Raw genomic sequence first — 20,551 nt, forward strand, 5'->3', positions numbered from 1 at the left:
GCGTGAAGATAGCCTTGATGATGCACGGCTTCCCGAGGAGAAGCTAGGCAGGTGAAGAGGGAGAGCTTAGCTTGAACTCTACAACTAGCCACATTATTAGGAGTTCGGTTGGGTTTTAAATTAATTTGAATTCAAATTAAACCCCTAGATAATTGGGATCAGCCTTATCATAAGCTGACATGACATACGCGGGAAGCTAGAAAGTTGGAATAAAATTGTGGAAGCTTGGACATATTTTTGGAAAATAATTTTTATTATTTCGGGATAAATATTCAAGGCTTGTGGTGGTTGTGCCGAATTAATATAATTGATTTTATAATTATGTGTGGGAATTATGTCTGAATTATTTCTTGTTTCTTGCACCGGGCTACGCCCACGTAAGCTTAGAAATAATTTACGATTAATTTCTGACATAATTTAAGGGCTTGCAGTTGGATGATTGAGGGTTACCGTTCTTAGGTTCCTCTCGTATTTAATACTTCAAGGAACCGGGGGGTAGTTGTTGTGCCATAAAATCTCCCTGGGCTTATTTTATAGCCCATCATGTTATTTGGGCTTCACTTGGGCTTATTGGAATCATTTGGTTAAGAATAATGGGCTTCACCATGGCTGGGTGGATCATTGAAGGTGTACAAGAAGGTGTATGGACTTATACTGGAAGCATAATGAAGGCTGCCATCAGAATGGGGTTGGATCTGAAGGCGCTTTAGGGGTTACCGCTGCTGGGGGTTACCGCTAAGTGCATCCTGGCTTGCAGTTATGGGGCTGCAGCTAGGGGATGCCGCTGGCAGGGCTTCCGCCGCCTGGGCAGAATGGCAGGCAGACTCCAAGCAGGACTCTTCTTCCTTGTTTCTAGGAGGACGAATTGGAGACATATTGGGAGTGTATCAGCTATTATTTATCTACGAATTAAAGGATAATCATGCTTATTTGAAGATAATTATGATCGGGGAAGATAATTCAAGAATATTCGGATATATGTTGAAGATGAAGGCTTCAAGTGACCTACTTGGAGTGGGATACCGCTGGATAACTACTGAAAGAAGGCTGTTTTATCCTAAACTAGAGGGGATAAGAGCTTATCTCTTCAGAGTCCTAAATCGAGAACTACATGGGCTTGATCCCTATAAATATAGGGTATGTAGGCACCTTGCAAAGAGACTAGGATCATTTTCACGAGTTCTACACTCTAAAGAGAGGCACGTGTAACCTTTGTGACATATATTTCCGGGCAATTGCAGGACGGAATTCCATAATTCCGGCCTCGTTGTTTGGTTCTTTGCAAGCTCAGCCCTTAAACACACTTGTTTCTCATTCGTTTAGTTAGTTTATGTCAACGGTAGCCCCTAGGAGCTAGCCGTGAGTTTCGTAGTTATAACAGATATCCCTATAATTGTGCTATACGGTTCTGGGGGTGTTGTATCAATTCCTCTCACAACAGATAATAAAAACAATAAATAATATATTTACACAAATATTTTGTAAATTCCAACTTGAATTAATTATAAATATTTATGAATTTAACTTTAATTCAATAAAATGAATTAACTTAAACTCAAATATTTATGCTTAATTAATTTTGAAGAATAAAAAATAAATAGAAATAATTATCTAAATGCCTAGAGAATATTACAGGGGAGTACAGGAGCACTTAGAAAATTACAGATTAATGTACAAGCATGCATAATTACTCAAAATATTATCAGATAATATACAGAAAATCATATAAAATCTAATAACATAGATATAATTATACTGAAAATGCACAAAAATATATAAAAGCATATAATACATATGAAAAATATATACAAGAGAACTATGTTATATTTAGCATCCGTAATTCACAAACCAGCTTAGAGAAAGTGGATTCATCCAGTGGTTTAGTGAAGATGTCAGCAATTTGCTTAGTCGTGGGTACAAAATGTAACACCACTGTGCCATTCATGACATGTTCTCGAATGAAATGATACCTGATATCAATGTGCTTGGTTCTTGAATGTTGAACCGGATTGTTGGAAATGGCTATGGCACTTGTATTATCACAAAATATAGGAATTTTGTTTACAACAACACCATAATCATTCAGTGGATTCCTGGTCCACAAGATCTGAGCACAGCAGCTTCCAGCAGCTATATACTCAGCTTCAGCAGTAGAAGTAGACACGGAGTGCTGCTTCTTGCTATACCATGAAACCAACCGACATCCTAGAAATTGACAGCTTTTGGACGTACTCTTCCTATCAATCCTGCATCCTGCATAATCAGAATCTGTATAGCTGGTTAAGTCAAAACCCAATTCTTAGGGTACCAAATACCTAAGCCAGGTGTACCCTTAAGATATCTAGATATTCTTTTGACAGCTATAAGATGTAATTCCTTAGGATCAACTTGGAACCTAGCACACAAACATGTTGCAAACATGATATCTGGTCTACTTGCAGTAAGATACAATAAGGAGCCAATCATACCTCGATAGCTTGTGATATCAACTTTCTTACCAGATTTATCCTGGTCAAGCTTTGTGGCAGTGGCCATGGGTGTCTTTGCCGGTGAAGAGTCTTCTCGATTGTACTTTCGAAGAAGATCTCTAACATACTTGGTTTGGCAAATGAAAATTCCATCTTCCTTTTGGCTTACTTGAAGACCAAGGAAGTAGGACAGCTCACCCATCATACTCATCTCATAGTTACTCTGCATTAACTTAGCAAATCTCTTGTACAAGTTATCGTTAGTAGAACCAAATATAATATCATCAACATATATTTGTACAAATATCATATCCTTATCATGCAATTTGTAAAAGAGAGTTTTGTCTATGACACCTCTAGTAAAATTGTTTTCAATTAGAAACTCAGAGAGAGTGTGATACTATGTTCTTGGTCACTGCTTGAGTCCATAGACAGCTTTGAAGAGGAAGTATGCAAAATCAGCAAATTCTGGATTTTCAAAGCCAGGGGGCTGTTCCAGATATACTTCTTCTTCCAGCTTTCCGTTCAGAAATGCACTTTTCACATCCATTTGATAAACCTTGAAGTTGGAGTGTGCAGCAAATGCAAGAAATATTCTGATGGCTTCAAGACGAGCAACTGGAGCATAGGCTTCATCATAATCAATTCCTTCTTCTTGTGAATAACCTTTTGCGACCAGTATGGCTTTGTTTCTCACAACAATGCCATCACCATCTAACTTGTTCCGGTAGACCCATATAGTTCCAATTATAGATTTACCCTTAGGCCTTGGAACCAGGGCCCAGACTTCTTGTCTCTCAAATTGATTGAGTTCTTCTTGCATAGCAAGACCCAATCAGGATTAGCAAGTGCTTCATCCACTTTCTTTGGTTCTAATTGTGATGGAAAACCAGGGAACAAACATTCATTTGTCGTAGCCCTTCTAGTCTTGACACCAGCATCAGGATCACCAATAATTAAATCAAAGGGATGATCTCTGCTCCAAATCCTTTCCCTTGGAAGATGTGTCCCTGATGATTTAGCAGTATTGTCAGTAAGCTGAAATGTGTGACTAGTTGATCCACCAGCTCCCCCCTGAGTTGTTGCCAGGTTGACTTGATGATCCACCACTAGCATTAGTGGAATCTCCAGTGTTTCCACCATTTCCTCCACCATTGCCTGGATCATCACCATCATTGTTGTCATCTCCTGTTGCAACCTCAGGTGGTATATCATCATCTGAATCAGAATCTAGATAGTTGTCAAACTTCAGAGACTCAGATGGATCAGCAGATTGTAGACTTGGAAGTTTAGTGTCATCAAATCTAACATTGACACTAACTTTCACTAACAGAGTGTCAATCACAAAAACTCTATAAGCTATTTTCGTATAACCAACAAGGATTGCTTCATATGCCTTTGGTTCAAATTTACTCAAATTCTCTTCACCATCTTTAAGAACAAACCATTTGGCTCCAAAGACATGAAGATGTTTGACATATGGTTTCTTGTTGTTATATAGCTGAAAGGGAGTTTTCATGTGATCCTTATTGATCAAAGTTCTATTCTGGGTGTAGCAGGCAATGCTCACAGCTTCAGCCCAAAAGTACAGAGGAAGCTTTGCTTCAGCAAGCATTGTTCTAGCAGCTTCAATCAGTGTACGATTCTTTCTTTCGACGACTCCATTCTGTTGTGGAGTCCTTGGTGCTGAGTACTGTCTGTTGATTCCCTTTTCAGAGTAAAAGTTGACTAAGGTTTGAATCTTGAACTCAGTTCCATTATCTGACCTTATTGCTTTTACAGGAACACCCTTTTATAATTCAACTTTCTTGATATGATCAATTATTGTTAGGGGAGTTTCATCCTTGGAAGCTAGGAAGTAAACCCAAGTAAATTTTGAGAAGTCATCCACAATAACCAAAGCATATCTTCCTCCATCAATTGACATAATATTCACTGGGCCAAATAAATCCATGTGCAACAGTTGCAATGGATCAGTGATACTATTGATGGTCTTGCTTTTGTGAGATGCTCTCTTCGCTTTTCCTTTTGGACAAGCTTCACAGAGATCAGCATATGTAAATTCCAGGGAAGGCAAACCTCTCACCAAATCTCTCTTGACCAGAGAGTTCATAGTTTTGAAGTTGTGGTGTGAGAGTTTCTTATGCCATAACCGACTATCTTCAGCAGATGCTTTTGCATAGAAACAGTGATATTTCCTGATGTCACATAGTGAAGGACGTTTATCCTTGGTATGTTTGATTATACATATTTCCTTTTCAAAGTGAAATAATAACCTTTGTCACAAAACTGGCTGACACTAAGGAGATTATGTTGTAGTCCTTCAACTATCGCAATTTCTTCTATGATGATCCTTCCAACTTTGTACTTTCCATATCCAACAGTACGACCATTGCTATTATCAGCAAAAGTAACTGAAGGTCCAGTTGCCTCTCTTACTTCTGTCAGCAGGGATCTATTGCTAGTCATGTGCCTTGATCCTCCACTGTCAAGCACCCAAACAACTCGAACAATTCCACTGGCACCCTGCAAAAGACAACTTGATTAAACATTCTTTGGGACCCATACTTGATTGGGTCCAGCAAACTTAAAGAACTGATTTCTATCAGGTGTAACAACAGAGCCCCTTGGACTGATACTTGGTTCAGACTTGACTGAACTTACTTCCTTAACAACAGCCTTGTAAACCTTAGTTTTAGGCTTTGGAACATAAGTCTCCTTCCTAACACGAGGAGGACTAGCAGTCTTTGCCCTAGCATACTTTTTGTTTGTGTGTTGTCTTGGTGACGTGCTTTCATTTTTTGCATGCAAATTCTTAAAATAAGAAGACATAGTATTGAAAGCACAAAGAATACAATTATCAACACCATAAAATTTATGGCATGCATCAAATATAGGAGCAACAGAAATATCAGTCACAATAGTAGGAACATCAATAGATTCTACTATAACATTATTAACAGTTTTAAAGTTCTCAGTAGAATGGCATCTATTTTCTCTGTTCTTACTATTCACAAAGTTATTAGGCTTGTTGAACTTAGTTCTTTCTGAGTTGACACCTAAACCAGCTTTAGGCAACCTAACATTGCCTTTCACTTTGATTGGTTTCAGGTTTGTCAGAATCGCATCTCTCTTCTCATTACTCTTTTTCATTTTAAGGTCTTCCTGTTTGAGTTCATATTTAATGACAACAAGAGTTTCTAAAAGAGGTTCAGCTTCTGAGGATTTAAACAACGTTTGAGGGGAATCTTTCAAAACAAAAGTAATCCCTCTCTCCTCAGCACTCTTCTTAAAGGGAGTAATGTTACTAGCCTTACCTACAGATTTGTTATAGTCAAAGCCTATTCCAACAGTTCTCTTGATCTCTTGTTTATCATTCAATTCTTTGACTATAGCGGAAGCATCCTTAAAGGCTTTACATTTCACTTTCTCTTCGTCTAGCTGAAGTCTTAAAGCAGTCTCACCTTTCTCTAGAACTCTGACTTTAGCAACTTGTAATCCTAAATCCATAGTCAGTTGTTCAATTTTAGGTTTTAATACATTCATCTCATTCATCTTATAAGCATGAATATCTAAGACTAAAGTATCAATTTTAAGATTGGCAGCTTTCAACTTTTTAATAGCATCATGTCTTTCTAGTCCTAATTGCATAAAAAGTTTAGGGCATGTAGGATCTACCTGAAAGCTTCCAGCAGGAGAAGGTGAAGATGATCCAGTATTAGCCATGAAAGCAACATTCTCTAGCTGCTCCTCTTCATCACTATCTGTATCATCCCAACTTTTCCCTTCTGCCAGATATGATTTGCTTTTGAAGCTTTGACCTCCAGAAATACCCAGTCTTGTATCCTCCTTTGCTCGTAGAAGATGAATAACCTCCCTTCTGAAACTTACTAGCAGTAGGTTTGTATTTCTAGGAAGGGTTCTTCTGGAATCTCATGTTTCCAAACTTCTTGGCAAACAATGATAGAGATTGATCTTCTAACAGTTCCAGCTCTTCCATTGTATAGAACTCATCATCACCACTAGAAGAAGCAGTTTGACCCATCTCAGGTACAACAAATTCCTGAGTAGTTTTAGAAGGAACAACAACATCCTTCTTTTCTTCCGGTGCATGTGATTCCACAACTAGAGCTCTTGAGTGGTTCTGTGTTTTAACCCAGCCATATCTCTGTTTAGACTGAACCTGTTCCAGTTCATATGTTTTCAGAATCCCGTAGTGTCTTTCCAGAGATATCTCATTCAGATCTCTGCTTTCCCTGATTGCAGTGATTCTGTGTTCCAGATGTTCAGGAAGTGTTAGGAGAAACTTCATGTTGACCTCTTTATTGTCGTAGTATTTCCCATTCAGATTTAAATTATTTATCAAATTACTAAGTCTGATAAACACTTCTGAAATCCCTTCTCCGGGATTGGAACCAAACTGTTCATACTGAGCCATCAGTATCTCTTTCTTGTTTTCTCTGACTTCTTATGAGCCTTCGTTGATAATCTCTAACGTATCCCAGATTTGCTTCGCGTTTGTACAATTAACAAAAGCATTGTACATGACAGGATCTAGGGATTCAACTAAGATCAATTGAAGAGTATCATCTAGGTTCATCTGTTCACTCTCTTCATCTGTGTACTCAAAAAGTTCTTTCCGAACAGTTTTATGAGGCATTAACACACCATCCTCTTTGTGTGCTATTATAAGCTTCATCGAAGTAGAAAAACCCTTGTTCAAAATCCCGATGTATTTTCCAGTTCGCAGTGCGGAGGAATAGTAACATGTGCCTCTTCCATAGGCCAAAGTGTTCTTTGCTGAACGGTGGGATTTTAATGCTACTAATCTTTTGTGTACTCATTTTTAAGGATTTAAAGTGAATAGTGTTTGGATGAGATTTGGATTACTGAAAGAAAAATATTTTAAATCAGAATTAATTTTTGGAATAAAATTAATTCGAATAAAAAATATTTGAAACGTTACAGAGTGTGTATGGGATCTAATACGGTGTATTCGTATTAACCGCTCTTGATGCCAATTGTTAGGTCCAGATACGATTGTAGAAGGGGGGGGGTTTGAATACAATCGATACCAAATAATCGCGGAAGTGAATCTGATTGGAATATGACTTGTTAATCAGATTATAATTAATTAATATAACAATGTTTTAAGTCGTTATATAATTAATATGGTTCAGTTTTAATGTCCACTAATGTTCGTAGAATAAATTTGACAGGGTATATTCTAGATTAGTGATTAAAACAACCTGGTTATCAAAGCACAGAAAACTGTGGATATAACAATCAAGCAAGTTACGAACAACTTGAAAGCTTTACAAATGCTTTGATTTACAAAGTGATGAACACTTAGAAATGAAGAATGAATGCCATATATATAGGCAAAGCATTGAACTTGTAAGACAATAAAAGACAAGACAATTACAAGTCTTGCAAAGACAAAACAAGAAGGGCAAGACAATTAAAGGCAAGGAAAGACAATTAGATCAAGTGGCAAGACAAACGCATGAGAGGGCAAGACAAAACAGGGGAGAAAGACAAATGAAATGTCTTGGCCACACTCCAGGATTCGGTAGGACATTCTATGGAATGTCATGCTGACTATCAAATCATTTCGGCAAGAAAAATCACCAAAAAAGAGATTGTGTTGGCAGATTGCTCCACATTCGGTCAGACAAAAGAATGTCTTGCTGGAATCTTTATCATTCGGCAAGACAAAACCATTTGTCTTGCTTGTGTTGCATTGTCACTTGGTCAGACAATTCCATTGTCTTTCGGGTGGCTTTAACAAATGGCAAGACATTGATTTGTCTTGGTAGATGGCCTCCATTCGGCATGACAATATTAGATTGTCTTGCCGAGTTGGTTTAGGTGATTAGTAATGAAATATGTAGTTTATATTTAATAGAAAATTATTCACTTAATTAAGTTAATCATATAAATTCATAAATTAAATTAATTCGAGAGTGAATTAATTTAATAAATAAATCACATAATTAATATAATTATTTGAGAAGTGAATTAATATTCTATTAAATATTTAATCACCCAATCCTCAGTAGAATTGCTTCCTGTCTTCTTTAAACTTTAAATAGCTTCGTCTTGATTTGTCGATCGATCGAACTACCACTTCTGCTTGACTTCAAATATTTAATTTGGAAAACTGATACACAGATGTATTGTCTGGTTCATCTGTATCTAGTTAAATCAAATATTCTTCGTCAAATAAACAATAAGAATTTGGTTTGTTCGTCGAGTCTCCGTCTTGTAAGTTCTTCTTCATTAAATGGAATCTTCTGAATAAATAAAGTAAAGAAACTTTATACCTTCTAAACTCCTGGACGTGCCACAAAAGATTATTTGTGCACTGAGGCTTGAACATATTAATGAACTTCTTTCAGTGGTGTGCAGCAGCATCCTGGAATTCCTCTGACATATAATTCCCATTAAATCATTTGACGTTTTTCGTCCGGATTCTGATAACTTGCTATTTACAGAGCTTTCTTATTTTAGTTGAGTTGTACCTCTTAAATACAAATAGGTTGAACATATGCCTTAAGTACTTATGCTTATAAACTGAACTAAAGTCTCCACACTCCTCGATGTGGGACTGGGGTGTCAAAAACTCCCCCACTTAAATTCCTGACGTCCTCTTCAGGCCGAAACGGATAGCCAATAGGCCCAGATCGAACCTCTGTAGCCATTGTGGGATAATACCGGCTGACATATAATTTCAATAAATCATTTGAAGTTCTTCGTATGGATTCCTTCAATAGTACTTGTTATTTACTTGTCATTCTTATCTGAGTTGAGTTGTCACCTCTTTAAATACAAATAGGCTGAACATATGCCTTTCAAGACTAATGGAGTTTGCTGACAATAACAGTCCTCAAGTCATCAGAAATCCTTGTTGTGTCAAGTTCATCACTGGGAATAGAATTGGTACCTTCTACTTGGAATATGATTCATTGTCCAAGTATGATGTTGGTTACATGATTAAGGTTTCTACACTTCTAAGAACCAAGGGCTTCGCATCCAAGCCAAATTTGATGCTGATAGAGAAATTATTGACTACTGCAATGAAAAGCAGATCCATGCCTAGTTCAGAAAGATGAGTAAACTCAAGAAGTCTCAACCAGCAGATTTCCGAGAAGACCGTGTGGATGAAGAAGTTCAGTATCGGCTGGCTCTTGCTAATGAGAGAAGGAAACTAGGAGAACCAGTTGTACCTGAAGAGCCTGTCAGAGATGAACCTCCTACTCTTGTGCATCATGCTCTAATCTTGAAGAAGGAGAAGTTGCTCATCTTGAGTGAATAGATTGAATAGGATTTTGTTATATATGTTCTAAGAACATCCTTTTGTAATCTATAATTAATGTTTGAATTCTGGTTTAATGTTTAATATAATACTAGAAACTTTTGCTATTTACATTTCTATGTTTAATCCTTTGTCTTATTAGTTAGTTGAGTTATCCTCTAGAAAATTTTCATGTTATATAAATAAACAAATAGGGGAAATTGAAAGTCATATGTTCAGCCTATTTGTATTAAAGAGGTGACAACTCAACTCAGTGTACAAATAATCTTTTGTAGCACGTCCAAGAGTTCAATAGGTATAAAGTTTCAATACTTTATGTATTCAAAAGATTCCAAGTTGTTTTTACTTATGAAGAAGGACTTTGAAGACGAAGACCCGATGAACTAGCCACGACTTAATTGTTTAGTTGACTAAGAATATCTGATTTGTGTGTCATCTCCTCAGATTAAATATTCTATATCAAACAGAGGTGGTCGTTCAGTCGTTGGACAATTCAATATGAAAATATTAATTGTTTAAAGAAGACAGAAGGCTCTACGGCTGTAGAAGAAGTTTAAATGATTAATGGATTATTAATTCACTTATCAAATAATTATATTAGTTGTGTAATTTATTTATTAAATTAATTCACTGTCGAATTAATTTGATTTATGAATTTATGCAATTAAATTAATTAAGTGGATAATGATTCGTTAATTATTTACAAAAGAAATTCATGTTTATATATCCTGAACTCGGCATGACAAACCAAAGGTTTGTCTTCCCGAGCCCAACAGCCCCCTTCTGGACACGGAATGACAAACCATTGGTTGGTCTTACCAAACCCTCTATAGAATCTCTAGGTCACGAGAAGACAAAGTGGTAATTTGTCTTACCGATTGATTGGCTGCCAAGACAACTTCTCTTTTTGTCTTATCGAATGCGGGCTTCCAAGACAAAGCTAAATATTGTTTTATCGAGGTTTAACTTGCAAGACAATCCTGCAGTTTGCCATCTCGAGCATATTATTATCTTACCCATGCTCTGTTTGTCTTGCCCAGCCTTAGTTTGTCTTGCCTAGCTTCCAGATTGTCTTAGCAAGCTATAGTTTGTCTCAGCAAGCTTGTATTTGTCTTTTCTTTCTTTGTCTTGCCTTCCTAAGGGGTTTTCCTATAAATATGGCCTCGCCTCTTCATTTGTTAGTGTTCAAACACTTGTAAACCTTATCAAGTTGCTTAACTTGCTTATTGTTATATTCACAGAAGTTCCGTGCTTTGATCACTCGGCTGTTTTAATCACTAAACAAGAATACATCCTTTCGAATCTATTCTACGAACTTTAGTGGACATTAAACCTTGTTATATTAATTAATTAAAATCTGATTATCCAGTTAAATACAAATCAGATTTATTCCACGATTATTTTGTGACGATTATATTCAACCCTCTTCCTTCTACAGTCGTTTCCGGACCTAACAACTCATAACATTGACATGAAGGTGAAGATTTACAATTTAATTCTAGAAAAGTCTAAATCTTTTCCGTGTGCATTTACTCAATTGCCTCCCTCTACAACTCCTGCTCCATAAATATATAGTACACCTTCATCAACTCCTAGCTTGACGAATGCTCAATTCTTGGCCTTAGCTCATGATATAACCAATCTCAGCACTTCCCAGTCTATCTTACAGGCCTCTATTAAAAAGCTTGAGGTCAATGTAGCCCTCACTCAGTAAGATGTTAGAGACCTGGTTGACTCCCAATTTATTTTTCAAATGAGAACTAATCTTGTTTTGAGAGCAATTGTTGGTGCTCTCAACATCAAGCCTCACGCAAGCATGGATTTTTTCAGGGATCAAGTTCCCACATCGATCCTCTCGAACGCTAACTTACAAGCCTAAGAAACTAAAGAAGAAAGAACAACAAAAACTAGCTCACAACCAAAAAAAACAAGGGCAAAAGTCAAATAACACCACCTCAATCTCAATCACTCTCCAAAGAACAAATTTCTCATAAATAAGTTGAGGTAGCAACTGAGCTGAGCACATGGCAGAGAATCAAGATGAATGTTCAGAGGCCTTATCAAAATATTGAGTTTAATGAGTTTGAAAGAGAAGATAGTTCCCGAAATTTGCTTCCACGTACCTATTCCACCACTCTAAGAAGAGTTCAATTTCAATGAAGACCATTTTAATAACTTAAAGTTTTTTTCAATGTGAAAGTAGAAAGAGAAAGATCAAGCGAAAAAATAACTCTCAAAGTTGGAAGAATCTATCATATGTTTGCAGATAATATGCGAGATTTCCCCAAAGCTGAGGTAATGGGAGTCTTGAGTCTTCTTCAAAGACAGGTCCATAAAGTCGATTTTTTAGAATCAAAATTGGAACTTCCCAAAATGAAATTGGAGAAAAGATAAACCAAGAAGATATATAGGCCATTCAAGAAAGGAAGCTTATAAGAAAGAGCTAGAGGAGTTTGAAAGAAAGCTAAATGAGCTGAAAGCACAAGACCACAATTGAGTCTCAGATTACTCTTGTTATCAGGTATGAATTTGTAACAAGTTTTATTCTCATAAATTAGGAGATATTATTGAATATAGCTTGCATGTATAATAGCAAAACTAAGTCACTTTTACAATCCTAGAATTTTATGTTTGTCTCTATTTTTTGTACTTAAAAGATATGTACTAGGACTTATGTTTTTAATGTACTCAAGGTATGAAAAGATATCTATTCTGAATATAGCGTTCCTCGTTAACAGTTTTCTCCCAAAAAGATTTAGAAGCATGAAATCTTGCAGCATGGTTCTAGAAGCTTCAGTAGGAATAATTTTCTTTCTTGCGACCAATCCATTTTATTATGGAGTTATTGGTGTTGAAAATTGTTGTAAATTGTTATGTAGCATATCCAAACTCAATGCCATATTTAACTTCTGGGGGTGACTGCAAATTTGCCAGCTTCTTTTATAATTTTTTTTATATGCTCAATTATGGCAGATAATGTCTCATCTTTTGCGTGGAGAAACTCAATCCATATGTATCTTGTAAAATTATTTATCATAACCAAGGCATATCTTTTTTTATTGCAAAAGGGCATAACATTTAGTGGACCAAACAAGTCCTTATGAATTAACTATAACAGCACACATAGAGTTTCCAGTTTTACTCGTATTACTTAATCTTTTTTTTTCCTTTTTTGACAAGCCTCACAAACCCTTTTCTTGAATAAATTGAGTGATGGAATGTTTTGTAATAACCCATGCAATGACAACTTTATATTATTAAATAAGTTTATAATTTGTTTACTCTTTCTAGTAATATTTATAATATTTATTCTCAATAGTATTAACACTTTAAGATGTTAATCATTTGGTTTATTAAAACAAAATTAGACTAAATATGAGGGTTAATTAACGTAAAATCTTAAATTTCTAGTACTTATATTAATACATTGATGAATAGTAAGTGCTCTTTATAAGGAAAAATATATCGTGTCACTTATTTTATAAGTTGAAAAATGAATGCTTAAATTCGTACTGCTAATATATGATACAAATGAGTGTATAAAGACGACATTAGATTTTAGAAATTCAAAACTTGGTAAATATTTCTTAAAATCTTCAAGTTGTATTATTAATGTCTCAATTCACATTTTGGTGTTCAACAATATAGGGAAGGCTACTAGCACATGAGATATAAAGTATTTAATACATTTTGATAAATTATATGATTATAAGAATAATATATATACTTGATCTGAAAAAATTATAACTATCATTTGATAAATATGTTTAGGGAAGTTATGAATGTGTTGAAAACTTATTCCCAAAAAATTTCAGTTATTTCCAAAAAAATAAAAAAAAAATAGTAGAGTAGGAGTATGTTTTTAATTTGCCTTCTAGAATTATTGTTATCCTAGTGTTATAGATCTAAAAACGAAGGTGTAAGCGACGTGCTTTTAGACTGTTCTCGGAGTGCGAGATGCCTACGTATCTATAACTGTGTAAAGAATCAAGTCTGAACGTAGTTCTAGTTTGGAGGGGTAGAGCCCTTTATATAGATGTCTCAGGGTTAGAGACTGAATGGAAGTATGATTCCACGTTTCAGAATTCTCATACAAGTAGGTTTCTCAGCCGGAGATAAGATAAGACTCTTATCTTAGCGTAGTCAATATTTATCTAGAATTCCCTGATAGTTATCCTTGAAGGATTAGAAGTCCTATAGAACTGATAGAGTTCTTGGAGTCTCCATATTAGATTATTATTCCGTAATTGGACAATTACAGGACTTCAGGTCCAATATGTCCCTTTTTATGGTCCATATACGTTTGGTCCGGACATTTATCGGGTTTGCACCGACTACATACGAAATTAAGTGGTACTCGGGCCTTTATTAATCGGCCGTTATATCTTGGAGTCATAAATAATTCTATTAATTATTTTCAACCCCTATCACCTAGAGTCTAGATACATGTGTTCTTATTTATTGTAATGCTGTTACAACTAAATAATTTAGGTGATTTCTATCAAGAAAATCCATGAGATATTGATAAGGTCAACATATCAATAACTACAATTTATTTTATCACAATACATTAATGATAATTTAAATAATAAATGAGATTAGTTGTTATGAATACAAGATGATAATATTTGTCAAACGTCTTTTTTTGGCTAACAGAATTAAATGTCAATATTTTTGGATTTTGTATACATGCCGCCATATAGTCTTTCATAAATTTTAGTCGTTACTTTTAATGATGTATACTATATATATATATATATATACATATATATATATATATATATATATATAAATATATATACACCCCACAGTCTCTTTGAACTATAACAAGAAAAAATTCGAAAATATTATATGGCACTTCTAAAGCTTCAGACACATAATATCTTCATCATGGTTCTCCTTTTGCAATCCTCTACACATTATTGTAAGTAATTCATTACCACGAAAATACTTTAGACTTGTATTGGTAAAGATATCAAATTACATATTCATTTATAAATTTTAGCAAATTTTAAAGAACAAGTGTATTTACATATTTGATTTAATACTTTATATGCCACAAAACTTATAACAAATTCATTATTATAACATTTTCGTAATAACAAAAATAATTAATATCTACAGGTACACCCTTGAACGATTCAAAAATTATGGAGGATGTCAAGAACACCGAAGTGACAAACATTGGCAATGCAAATGAAGAAATTAGAATCTGTTTGCCGGCACTATGTAAAAAATTAAACATGATAACTTGTTGGTGTTGTTGGGATGTAGTTATATTTAAATGTTATCGGACTCGTTCCGATTGTCAACAAATGTGTTAATAGTTGTATTTGTATCGGTTTATTTTTAAAAAAATTATATGATTACAGTTAATGTATTCATACATTATGCAATATGCCATGTTACATTTTTTATTTTTTTCAACACCACTTTCGTCCTTCTGATGATGATCTCTTTCTCTATTTGGAATTTCAATCTTTAAACAAACATAGCAACAACTTTTATAAACGAATGCCACCACCAAAATTAAACAAAAAAACAAAATTTTTATTAAAAATATTAGAAATTTTAAAATACCAGTGCATAAATGAAATACACAAAATTGTCCACACCCCTAATATAGTCCACTAATCAATACTTTACCTTTAATTTACATTTGGAACAAAAAAAATAATATGTTGTTTGGTAGAGTTTATTTATATGTATATTCTAGGAGATTTTATTCTCATATTTAACTGGAATATGAATTAATTTAGATATTTAGTTAATAGATTTTAATATTTTATTATAGAGTGTAACAAATTCCTAAAATTGAAAGAATTCGGGAAAAAAAGCTTAATTAGATCAAATTTGGATGAAAAAATTGGATTTATTATGCTACACATACTACTATGCTGTTTGCGCCATATCTAGAGTTTTATACATCAGATTTTGATGATCTTACTATTAGGGAAAGAAGATTTTAGGAAATAATTATATTATGCTCTTGATAAAATTTTGGAATTCTAATATATAATTTGAGATTGTTCCTGTAATGAGGACTTAAATTCTCGTATTTGGATCTAAGGATTTTTCTTAGTATAATCCATAAAGAAATTAAGTCATAGTGGGGAACCTAAAAGAGTTTGAAATAAGTAAATGTGACTTGTCCCGGATTGAAATAATAAAGAGGGGTAGGTGGATTTATTAGGTATCTCTTCCTCACTCGCTTACGAATGTGAAGCCATGGTCCCGATTGAAGTTGGTGTTGGATCATTCCGCACAGATCACTATGACCCCGAAACTAATGAGGTCAATCATCATCATCTGTATGTGGATATGATCGAAGAAGTGAGGACGAACTCTCAGCTTAAGGTTGGCCTCCTATCAATGAAGGACTGTTAAGCACTACAATGGAAAGGTGAAGACTCGTCCCCTTCGTGTCGGTGGCCTTGTTCTAAGAAAGGTCATGCGAAACACTAAGGTAGGTGAACATGGTGTATTCGGGGTCAATCAGGAAGGTCCTTAAAAGATTAAGTCCGTTATTTAGGGAGACACCTATCACTTGGAGGACATGAAGGAAAATCTGGTACCTAAAGCTTAAAATACGGAATACTTGTGTGCACGTATTATTAGTAATTTAGTCGATTTTATACTCAATATGAATTTTATCCATCCTAAGTCTAGGGGGCATTAGTTATATAAACACCTCTCCTAATACTTTTAGTATTTTTCAGTTGTGGGGGCTTGTCCTACTTTATTAAGCATTTGAATTCTATGTTATTTCAAAATTTTGCCACACTCAAGTTATTCTAAGTCATTTATAATGTACCCGAAGTACACTTCTATCATTATCCCGGTCAAAAATAATTTTTAATATAATCAAAGTACATTAATCATCGTATAGAAATATAATGATTTCATGCCTAAGGACCGTTAGATCATTATCACTATGAGATTACTTATGAAACAACAAACATGAAAAATCTCACATTGGGTCTATCTAGCACAACACACCTATACATATATATCTGTGTGTGTGTTTGTGTGTGTGTTTGTGTGTGTGTGTGTGTCTCAATTCACATTTTGGTGTTCAACAATATAGGGAAGCCTACAAGCTCATGAGATATAAAGTATATAATACATTTTTATAAATTATATGATTATAAGAATAATATATATACTTAATTTCGTATGTAGTCAGGATTGCACCGACTACATACGAAATAAAGTGGTAATCGAGCATTTATTAATCGGGCCGTTATATCTTGGAGTCATAAATAATTCTATTAATTATTTTAGACCCCTATCACCTAGAGTCCAGATACTGTGTTCTTATTTACTGTAATAATGTTACAACTAAATAAATTTAGGTGATTTCTATGAAGAAAATCCATGAGATATTGATAAGGTCAACATCAATAACTAAAATTTCTTTTATCACAAAAAGATTACTTTCTCTTTGTACATTAATGATAATTTAAATAATAAATTAGATTAGTTGTTATGAATACAAGATGATAATATTTGTCAAACGTCTTTTTTTGGCTAACAAAATTAAATGTCAATATTTTTGGATTTGGTATACATGCCACCATATAGTTTTTCATAAATTTTAGCCATTATTTTGAATGATGTATACTATATATATACACCCTCACAATCTCTTTGAACTACAACAAGAAAAAATTTGAAAATATTATATGGCACTTCTAAAGCTTCAGACACTTACTATCTTCATCATGGTTCTCCTTTGGCAATTATCTACACATTATTGTAAGTAATTCATTACTACAAAAATACTTTAGACTTATATTGGTAAAGATATCAAATTACATATTCATTTATAAAACTTTAGCAAATTTTAAAGAACCAATGTATTTACATATTTCATTTAATACTTTATATGCCACAAAACTTATAACAAATTCATTATTATAACATTTTCGTGATAACAAAAAAATTAATATGTACAGGTACACCCTTGAATGATTTAAAAATTATGGAGGATGACAAGAACACCAAAGTGACAAAAATAGGCAATGCAAATGAAAAACTTAGCATCTGTTTGCCGGCACTATGTAGCCCAGGCATAGTACCTTGTTTTTGTTGTTTGGATATAATTATAAATAAATGTTATCGGACTCGTTCCGAATGTCATCAAAATTGTTAATAGTTGTATTTGTATTGGTTTATTTCAAAAAAAGTCATATGATTACAGTTAATGTTATTCATACATTATGCAATATGCCATGTTACATTTTTTATATTTTTCAACAACAATTTCGTCCTTCTGATGATGATCTCTTTTTCAGTTTGGAATTTCAATCCTTAAACAAACTTAGCAACAACTTTTATAAACGAATGCCACCATCAAAATTGAACAGGATAACAAATTTTTTATTAAAATGTGCATAAATGAGAAATACAAAAAATTGTCCACACCCCTAATACAGTCTACTAATCAATACTTTGCCTTTACTTTACATTTGAAACAAAAAAAAATAAAATGTTGTGTGGTAGAGTTTATTTATATGTATATTCTAGGTGATTTTATTCTCATATTTAATTGAAATTTGATTATAATATAATATTTTATTTAATAGATTATAATATTTTATTATAGGGCTCAAGAAATTCGTAAAATTAGAAGATTTTGGGAAAAAAACTTAATTGGACAAAATTTTGGATGGAAAAATTGGATTTATTACGCTACACATAATACTATGCTGTTTGCGCCATATCTGGAGTTTAATACATCAAATTTTGATGATCTTACTATTAGGAAAAAAATATTTTAGGGTATAATTATATTATACTCAAGATATAATTTCGGAATTCTAATATGTAATTGGAGATTGTTCCTGTAATGAGGACTTAAATTCTCGTATTTGGATCTAAGAATTTTTCTTAATATAATCCATAGAGAAATTAAGTCATAGTGGGGGAACTCAGAAGAATTTAAAATGAGTAAATGTGACTTGTCCCACATTGAAATAATTAAGAGGGGTACGTGGCTTTATTACGTATCTCGTCCTCACTCGCTTACGAATGTGAAGCCATGGTCCCGGTTGAAGTTGGTGCTGGATCATTCCGCACAGAACACTATGACCCCGAAACTAATGAGGTCAAACATCATCTGTATGTGGATATGATCGAAGAAGTGAGGACGAACTCTCAGCTTAAGGTTGGCCTCCTATCAATGAAGGACTGTTGAGCACTACAATGGGAAGGTGAAGACTCGTCCCCTTCGTGTCGGTGGCCTTGTTCTAAGAAAGGTCATGCCAAACACTAAGGTAGATAGACATGGTGTATTCGGGATCAATCAGGAAGGTCCTTAAACGATTAAGTGCGTTATTTAGGGTGACACATATATCACTTGGAGGACATGAAGAAAAAGCTGGTACCTAGAGCTTGGAATACGGAATACTTGCGCACGTCTTATTAGTAGTTTAGTCTATCATATACTCAATATGAATTTTATTCATCCTAAGTACACTGCAAAGCAAACTTGGAGGAGGCGAGTAACATGTTAAGATTGGTGCAAACATTTGAGAGTGCTTCTGGTCAAAAGGTAAACGTCCTTAAGTCATCTGTTTTTTTCAGCTCTGATGTCAAAAGTCAGGAGAGAGCTCAATTATGCAGTTCGTTAAATATGGAGGAAGCAGGTGATGACTGCAATTATTTGGGTTTACCGAATATGATGAAAAAGAGCAAAGTGGTGACCTTGGGTTTTCTAAAGGATAAGGTCAAAAAGAGAGTTCAAAGCGGGGATGGAAGATTCTTTTCTCAAGGAGGAAGAGAGGTATTGATAAAATCTGTAGCTCAGTCGCTTCCTACATATGCGATGAGTGTCTTTTTACTTCCGCTGGAAATAACAAAGGATATAGAGAGAAACTTATCCCGTTTCTGGTGGAACTCTAAAGGTGATAATGGCAACGGTATACACTAGATGAGCTGGACTCGTTTAAGCAAGCACAAGTCAACAGGGGGTATGGGATTTAGAGATTTTCGCGACTTTAATTTGGCAATGTTGGCTAAACAAGGTTAGAGATTCACTACTAATCCAAATAGTCTTGTATCCAGAGTTTATAAGGCTAAGTACTTCGCAAACATCTCTTTTATTGAGGCTCATATTGGAGATAATCCTAGTTATATTTGGGGAAGCATTTGGGAAAGCAAAGATCTTATTGCTGCTGGTATGAGGTGGAGGGTAGGCTCTGGGGAGAAAATTTCTATAGTGGGTCAACCTTGGCTAATGGATTCACACAATCCCTTCATCACTTCGAATTCAAAGGTGCTTAGAAAAAACAAAGTATGCTCGCTAATGGTATCTGATCATAGAGGTTGGGATGAAGATATTCTCCGTGATCTTTTTAACGAAATAGACCAGTAATGCGTCAGGAGTATTCAGTTGAATGATAGTATGGAACATGATACTGTATACTGGTCTAAGGAAAGCTCTGGAAACTATTCTGTTCGAAGCGCGTACCGAATGTTGCGAGCTCAAATGAATCCTTGGAGACAGGAGGATAATGCGAGTCTTTGGCGTAAGATTTGGAAAATCAAAGCTCCCCCAAAAATTTTGAATTTTGTCTGGAGATCTCTGACAGATTGCCTTCCAACGTTAGTGATCTTGCAACGAAAAAATGTTTATGTTGAAAGTGTGTGCCCAGTTTGCAGCAGAGAGGAAGAGTCGATTGCTCACATTCTGGTGACATGTCCGTTAGCAAAACTTTGTTGGCAAGTTTTTGTGCATGGCTATCTTTCTTCTAGAGATTAG

General features: G+C 34.6%; 1 protein-coding gene across 1 annotated transcript; it reads left to right on the forward strand.

The window, feature by feature from the left end:
- The first annotated feature begins 19,423 nt into the window (after nt 1-19,423).
- Nucleotides 19,424-20,164, forward strand: LOC108201258 (uncharacterized). Its single transcript, XM_017369549.1, has 2 exons — nt 19,424-19,709; nt 19,857-20,164. The coding sequence occupies exons 1-2, from the start codon at nt 19,424-19,426 to the stop codon at nt 20,162-20,164; spliced, it is 594 nt and encodes a 197-aa protein (XP_017225038.1).
- The last annotated feature ends 387 nt before the right edge of the window (nt 20,165-20,551 follow it).

The sequence above is a fragment of the Daucus carota genome, chromosome 9 (genome assembly GCF_001625215.2).
Source record: "Daucus carota subsp. sativus chromosome 9, DH1 v3.0, whole genome shotgun sequence".
Lineage (NCBI taxonomy): Eukaryota > Viridiplantae > Streptophyta > Magnoliopsida > Apiales > Apiaceae > Daucus > Daucus carota.

Bases quoted from the DNA above. Each gene is read 5' to 3' on its own strand.
- LOC108201258 (XM_017369549.1), top strand. From the start codon at position 19,424: ATGGAGGAAGCAGGTGATGACTGCAATTATTTGGGTTTACCGAATATG. The intron at 19,710-19,856 runs GTATACACTAGA...TTGTATCCAGAG, and splicing joins TAAAGGTGATAATGGCAACG to TTTATAAGGCTAAGTACTTC.